This window comes from Synchiropus splendidus, chromosome 16 (assembly GCF_027744825.2).
Source record: "Synchiropus splendidus isolate RoL2022-P1 chromosome 16, RoL_Sspl_1.0, whole genome shotgun sequence".
Taxonomy (NCBI): Eukaryota; Metazoa; Chordata; class Actinopteri; order Syngnathiformes; family Callionymidae; genus Synchiropus; species Synchiropus splendidus.
This window is the reverse complement of record NC_071349.1, coordinates 20532921-20540364: the sequence shown is the minus strand read 5'-3', so window position 1 is coordinate 20540364 and position 7444 is coordinate 20532921. Positions and strand designations below refer to the sequence as shown.

The 7444-nt window shown below is 56.8% G+C and overlaps 1 protein-coding gene across 1 annotated transcript; it reads right to left on the bottom strand.

Annotated features, from left to right (window-relative positions):
* Positions 1-559: 559 nt before the first annotated feature.
* Positions 560-7439, bottom strand: ehd4 (EH-domain containing 4). The gene is made up of 8 exons (XM_053844516.1): positions 6732-7439; positions 5467-5643; positions 5025-5122; positions 3746-3912; positions 3559-3692; positions 3379-3490; positions 3046-3210; positions 560-2364 (listed from the first exon to the last, which is right to left on the bottom strand). Exons 1-8 carry the CDS (start codon positions 6959-6961, stop codon positions 1807-1809), a joined length of 1641 nt encoding a protein of 546 aa, XP_053700491.1. The 5' UTR covers positions 6962-7439; the 3' UTR covers positions 560-1806.
* Positions 7440-7444: the final 5 nt, after the last annotated feature.

Here is a 7444-nt window from a genome sequence, read left to right as displayed (position 1 = left end):
TCCAGGGCCATGGAGAGTGTGAGGGAGAGGTGAAGAAGCGGCTGCAGGCAGGATGGAATCACTGGAGAAAAGTGTCAGGTGTGATGTGTGACGCAAGGATGAGAGGGAAAGTGTCCAGAAGGCTGGTGAGGCCAGCAACGTTGTATGGTTTGGAAACAGTGGCACTGAGGAGAAGACAGGAGGCAGAGCTGCAGGTAGCAGAGATGAAGATGCCGAGCTTCTCTCTGGGAGTGAGAGCAGGATGATGATAGGATCAGAGGGACAGCACATGTGCTCAGGTGTTCAGGAGACCAAGTCAGAGAGGCTGGATGGAGATGGTTTGGACATGGACAGAGGAGAGAGAGAGAGAGCCAGTACATTGGTAGATGAAGATGTTGAGATGTTGGAAGTGCCAGGCAGAAGGTGGAGAGGAAGGCCACAGAGGAGATTGATGGAGGTGGTGAAGGAGGACATGAGGTTTGGAGGTTTGAGAGATGAGGAGTCAGAGGACAGGGGGAGATGGAAGAAGATGATCCGCTGTGGCCACCACTGAAGGGAGAAGCCCAGAGAGACAGAGGATTTATTTACAGCCTCTTGGGCTCAGGACAACATGAACATGAAGGGCCTTGCCGAGACCATGACCAAAGCCAAAGTGAATGCAGAAAACAGAAGCATGAGTCCATACGCTGGACACCCTTCCCGGAGTCCACATCCATCTGCTGCCCCCTGGAGGCCGTGGTATGTCCATTCGTCATACAGGCACATTTCCTCGTGAAAAAGCAACAGTCGCATGTTTTCCAGACTAAATGCAGAAGTGAAACAGTCGTTGGTGGTGTGGCCTCGCTGCGGCTCCTGGTGGGGCGGGGGAGGGTCCTGCTGAGCCTGGACAGGTCCAGGGAGGAAGCTGCAGGAGGAAACCTTCAGCAAAAGCTGTGACAAATCTGAAGGTTCCTTTTCCTTCCAGGGACCAAATGAGTGACTCAAGCTTCCTGACTGAGCAACAGGACGTTGCACAACCACCCTCAGTTACACAACGTCAGCCGCACACCAGACTGGAGAGACTCCTCAGGAGGGGAGTCAGCACAGGGCTCTACTTCAGAGAGCAGGTGCCACATCAGACATGCAGGCAGCAGATCCCTGGAGAGAGCCCCAGCCTGCTTCCAGAGGGTTTGGGTGGATGAGGACGTGACCGGATCCGGACAAGTGGAGGAGGCTGACTTGGTGAGGCCTCCAGCGGAAATGACCACAGGAGACGTTGGAACGTTTGTCACGTGGAAGATGAGTCAGGTTTTTAATCTGCTGAAGCGTTAGCTCCACAGCTGCACAGAGAAGTCTGAGTTCTGATGACAACAGCTGCAGCAGAGAGAAGCGAGAGAAGAAAGCGACGTGTGTTCAGGCGGACCGAGAGTGGCGCGAGCAACCTCAGGCAAGGTCACAGAGGTCACAGCGCTCCCATTGACCTTCTGCACCCTGACTTTCCTGTTCAACCGTGTGGACAGCGTCATGGGTTCGTGTGTGTCTTTAAAAACACAGTTTAACTCTGAAAAGCTAAAGCGCCTCTTTGGCTTTGTAGGTGGAGATTGTGCTGCAGTGACCTGACGTCACCAGAGGGGTCGCCAGAGCGAGTGCTTCACGTTCAGCTTGCAATAGTTGGATCAGGCACTTTGTGTTTACATTGTGCGGCGTCAGGTATAAATATGACGTCGCCATTCACAATAAAAGCCTGACACAGGAAATGTGACAGGCCAAAATAAAACATCAGCTGATGGGACCCGGACCAGCGGTCTGGAGAGCCGCCAGTGTCTTTGGCAGCCGCTAGAGTGCGCTCTAGTCCTCGTGGTGGTTGTAGAGGGCGTCGGCTGTGGGGTGTTTCCGGTGCGCGGGCGGCACCAGGTGTGGCGGCAGCTCGGCGGGCAGCTCGTAGCCCTCCAGCTTGATCTTGATCAGATGCTGCGCCAGCGCAAACTCTTCGTCGTCCAGCATCCCGTCGTTGTCTCGGTCGGCCAGTTTCCAGATCTTTCCCAAAACCGTGTTGGGCAGCCGCGAGGTCATCATCTCCTTCTTGGCGTTGACGCCGGTGATCTTGCCGTTGATGGGCATCAGCGTGTAGAAGATCTCGTCATAGCGGTGTTTGTCTCGGCCCACGATCCAGTCGTCCGCATCCACGCCCGCGCTGATCCCCTCGCCGTAGCCACGGCCGAAGGGGCCTTCCTGCGAGCCCTCGAAGGCCCCGCCGGACACCATGGCGGGCGGCTGCTTGGTCTCCTCCTCGCGGATCATGGCCATCAACACGGCGATCTTGCTGGCCAGCATCTTGTCCACCGACTCGATCAGCTTCATCTTCAGAGACGGGAACTTGCTGAAGTCGTAGTGTTGGAGCATCTCCTGAAACACAGGTGAGCGAGAGGCGCCGGCTTCATCATCATCGTCATCATCACAGTAGCGCTTCAGTCGCTTCAGTTGGGCAACAAACATTGATCCTTTCTCACACGGATGGATGAGGCTCCTGAATCCGTCTGTTGTGAGAGTGACTTTTGTCTTCTGTGAGTGAGCGCTCCTCATGGAACAGTGAGCTCTGTGGATCAGGCTCCAGTGAAGAAGGAACAGGTTTCTTCTCCACTGCCTCCACACGTCATCTCCTCAGCTCCACCCCATCCTCTCTCCTCTGCGTGACTCCGCCCCCCCACATTTGGACCAAGCACCAGCCACTTGAAGAGAAAGCAGCTCCTCAACATCAGCCAGCTCCACTAGTTCCCTTCAGATGGCAGCTCTTCTAGTTGCTCTTCCTTCCACGCTGTGGATGTAGCGCCGTCACTGGGCGCACGCTGCACCGGAGGACAGGAAGGAAACACGCGGTGGAGCAGCGCAGTGAGCGCTTCATCTGACTGCTCTGATGTCACCAGGCTTCATGTCTGGATTTTTGTCGCGCAGCGTAGATGTTTCTGTGCTGAGAGCGTATCAGCTGTGCGCAGCCTAGAGGGATGGTTGCTCCCAACCACCATCACTTCCTCCTCTCTGCAGCAGGACCACCATCATGTGGAGACGAGTGTGGAGCTGCAGTTGTACCTGCATCTTGTTGACGTTGGGGAAGTCCCCGGGGCTGATGTGGTGCTCCCTCTGCAGGATGGCGTAGATCTCGGGCAGCCGCATGATCAGCTCCTCCTTCTTCTTCTCTCGTCCAAACAGAGACGGCATCTCCTTCTTCAGGTAGCTGATGATGTAGGCGTGGACCTGCAGGGGGCAGCGATGGGCTCGTGAGTGACGGACCTGTGACCTTGGTGCTCATGTCGCTGGTGTTTGTTATCGCAACATTGGAAGCAGAAACACCACATTCCACCAGACTCAGTTTCTCTTCTGCAGTTGTGATTGGCTGAAACTCCTGTCACATGATCGCCTCACCTTGGCCAGTCTGGCTCTCTTGATGAGGTCGTTGAGCTTCCGGAGTGCGGCGTTCCTGGGGAGACTCTGGATGTCCCGGAACAGGTCCTGGGACTCTGCCTCAAACAGTCGCCTGCGGGGGGGTTGCGGGGGTTGAGCGGCAGCGAGAGGATGGTGGCCCACAGCCAGACACCGACTCACCTGTTCTCCGTGTTCTGCAGAGGTTTGGCCCAGAAGGAGCCCAGATACACGCGGACCACCTCAGGAGTGTTGATCACCTTCCCGAGCGACCACATGAGGGCGCCGTACACCCTCATCAGCTGCTGCGTGTCCACCTGGGGGGAGTGAGCGGTGAGCAGCAGGCGGGGCCACCACGTCCGCCACTCACCTGGTCGGCTTTGTTGAGCACGACGCGGATCTTGTCGTCCTGGCCCTTCAGGGCCCGGATGGCCTCAGAAAACTCGTCGGAAATGTCCAGCTTGTGTGCGTCGAACAGCAGGATGATCCGATCCACGCGCTCCCCGAACCAGCGCAGGACCTCGGCAAAGTCGTAACCTGCAGGCGCCGACGTAAGCCAAAGCTGAGCCTCTCCAGATCATGACGTCATCACCAGCAGGGAGCAAGTGGAGCAGGTCCAGGCCTGAAACCCTCATCCTGCTCCTGCCAAAGGTCCAGTTGACAGTAAACACGCCTCCAGCCGCAGGTCACGTGACCTCGGCTCAGATTCTCCACACGAGTGATGACACAGCATCTGCCAAAACGCTTGATCTGGGCCCGGTCCTCAACGTGGCCAGGCCACACCCAGCAGATGATGAGGAGCGCTACAACATGTGACCGTGTCTGGCTCATGGAGGTGGCAACGGCCTTCTGACGCCGAGTGACTGAAGTCCGAAACCACCTCATGAATAATGAACCGTGGGGCCACTGTACACCAGCGTGTGTGTGTGTGTGCGTCTTCACTAGAACGCTGCGGCGTTTCTCCCTCACTCAAGCTTTTATCGCTTCATTACGAGTATCATTTTCAACAGAAATGAAACTAAACTTCCTGTCGACTCCAGTCACTTCCTGTTTCCAACCGAGCCGTCACTACACTATCACACGCACATGCATCATCGGTTCAACTCCTTACTGGACCAGGGGTCGGGAAGCGTTGAGACTGAGAGGGAGCTGAAGACTGGAGCGGAAGCCAAGACCACGGTCAGATGCTGCGCTCCTACCTCACACACGTTTGTCCTCCTATCTTAGAGAGGACTGTCATGGCCATCACCCTTTCCCCAGCGTCTCCCCCTAAACCTAACCATCTAAAACAAATGGCGAAACTGAACCATTACGCTGCACCAGACTGAGACCTGATAATAACTACGCTGTTTTGTAGGTTTAACCCTCAGAATGAGGCTTGACAAAGTGAGGACCGGCAGGATCTCACAAAGATAAAAGTGCAAGAACACACACTGTCACGTGAGGAAAACAAGCCCCAACAGGGGAACAACCGTCTCTCCAGTTCAGTCACCAGTGTCAGTGCAAACTCCGTCACGCTGACTTGGACCAGAGCGGCTCCCATGATGCCTTGCATTCCAGTCAACCAATCACAGTGGGAGAAAGAGGAAGCGGGTTCTTTCTCAGGAGCCGGCTCCTCGGGGCGCAGGCGAACTCAGACACACACACACCTCGGCTGATGCGCTGCTTTTCTCCGGACAAGATTCCCGGCGTGTCGATGATGCTGATGCTCTGGAGCACTTGGTTCGGCATCTGAGAGCAGATGAACCTGCAGACGACAAAGAGCCACGTCACTCGTTCAGACCTTCGCTGCCAGTGTGACCCCCAGGTCACCTCACCCTCGCCGTGTTATAAATCCACTCCACGTGTTGAAACGCGGGAAAAAACAAGTCTGCTGGCTGACACGTGGTGACGCACTCACACTTCCCTCTATTGTGGACGGCTCCTCCCTGGCACCAGGACACACTCCACTGTCCTTCCTCTCCCCGCCGCTCGCCAACGTGGCTGGAGGAAGGACCTTCTCAAGCTAAATTTATCGTCCGTCTCTGGAATGCCACTCAAAGATTCGCCCTCCGGGTCAAGTGCGTGGAGCGGAGGTGCGCGTCTTCTGACCTGTTGAGGAAGGAGTTTCCGAAGGCGTTGAGCTTCCTGAAGGGCTTCTTGGGGTCCACCACCAGAGCGTTGCCCGGGACCACGCCCTCGTTCTCCCCGTACATCACCGCGATGAAGCCGTCCGTGGTTGGCTCCGGTCCGATCCGCATCCCTGGGAAGTCCTGCTCCAGAAGATACCTGCAACCAAAGGTGAAGAGGTCAGCAGCAGGAAGGCTGCAATGATTCAGACCAGCATCGAGAAATGGGTCTGGCCTCGTGTTCCAGCTGCTGTAAGCTGGGACGCTCAGGTGCCTCGCCAGGTCCCGCCTGGGTGACGGGGTGAGCTGGACCGTCAGATACAGAAGACGAGCGCAGCGCGAGCGCAGCTTAGACACGTGAGAGGGAACACAGGGAGAAGAGGTTCTCCATGTGGGGATGCTTCATCAGCTCCAGATGTGCAGCAGCATCAGCGCTGCGGGGGGATCAGAGGAGAGACAGCTGCAACCAGCCCCTCTCCTTCATCATCATCATCATCATCATCGTCACCAGGCCCCACAGGTCCCCAGCGTGTCTTCTTCTCTGAGGTGGCTCTGGTTGGAGAGTCAACATTCGGCGTGAGAACGGGTCAAAGGTCAATCTCTTGCTGTTGGGCGCAGGACAGCGGCTGGAGGTTCGACAACTCTCACTTCCACGAGAAAATATGTCGACTCTGCAATATCCTGGCAGCAGACTCCCATGATTCATGGCATTCTTTTTCTGTTCCCGTGATTCCTTCCTCAGGGCAGGGCGCGCCCCAACACACACACAGCTCAGATTACACTGTGGTTCGTGTCGGAGGGGAACAAGCCTCTCTCTCTCTCTGCAGAGCAGCGATAAGAGCGGCAGACCTGGGTTACACCCACCTGACCCCGAGCTCCACTTGTCTCTTGAAGGGTTAATTCAAAAACAAAAGCACTTTTATGATGACGACGATGATGACGATGATGATGATGAAGTCATCGGCGCCCGGTCAACTGCCAGTTCTCAACCGCAGACGCTGAACCAGAGCGCGTTTGAATTCTCGCAGATTTAAGAAGCGCGCGAGCGTGGCGCGGCAAAGCGGGACTTTTCCGCAAAGCGCTCAGTTCGTCGAACTTTGTATCGTAAATACACAAATACGGCGAGTCAAGCGGCCATCCGGCCACTCTGAAGTCCCGTTTGCGTCACTTTCCAACGTCAACCTCCAGGCTGACACTCCTGGCGGAGCTGGTCCGCGTCCGTCTGGACTGATGCGAGGGGTCGCCTACCTGATGAAGGTGGTCTTCCCGGTGGAGTACTGTCCCACCAGCAGGACCATGGGCTTGCTCTGGAAGTCGGCGGCCTCCAGCGCCGGCGAGTGGAAGTCGTGGAAGAGGTAGGTCTCCTCCAGCGGCAGCAGCTTCTTGGTGTAGAGGCTCTGGAGTCCGTCGGTGACGGTGGCGTACATCTCGCCGTCCTTGTTGCGGCCGCCCTGCTCCTGCTTGACCCAGCTGAACATCCTCTCCGGCGGTTCCACTTCCCTGTTCTCTCCTCGCTCCTCCTGCTCGCTGCTCCTCCAGAGACTCGCGGTTTCCACCTGGCACCGCGTCGTCACACTGGCTCCTCTGTCCGGGTCACAGCCGGGTCTACCTGAAGGGGGGGGTGACGCCTCCTGCTGACGTCACCCACAGCGAGGACACACATGTCGCTTTGGATTCTCGGGAAGCTCCGTCAGAACGTGGCGGATCCGATGTGTTCAGCTCCAATTCCAAGTCCCCACGAGGGAAGAAAACAAGCGCTCACACGCCCAAAAAGCCAAACATCCAGCTGCGCCCGGCTCTGACCGGCGGTCCCCCGTTCAGATGGGGTCACGCCAGCGGACAGCCGGGAGTTCGGGGGTCGAGTCATGACGTCTCTGCGTCAGTGACTAGAATTCAAACTCCCTTCACACTCAGCCCAATGCTCAACGAGAACCACGGCCTCAGATGTGAAGGTGCCAGGG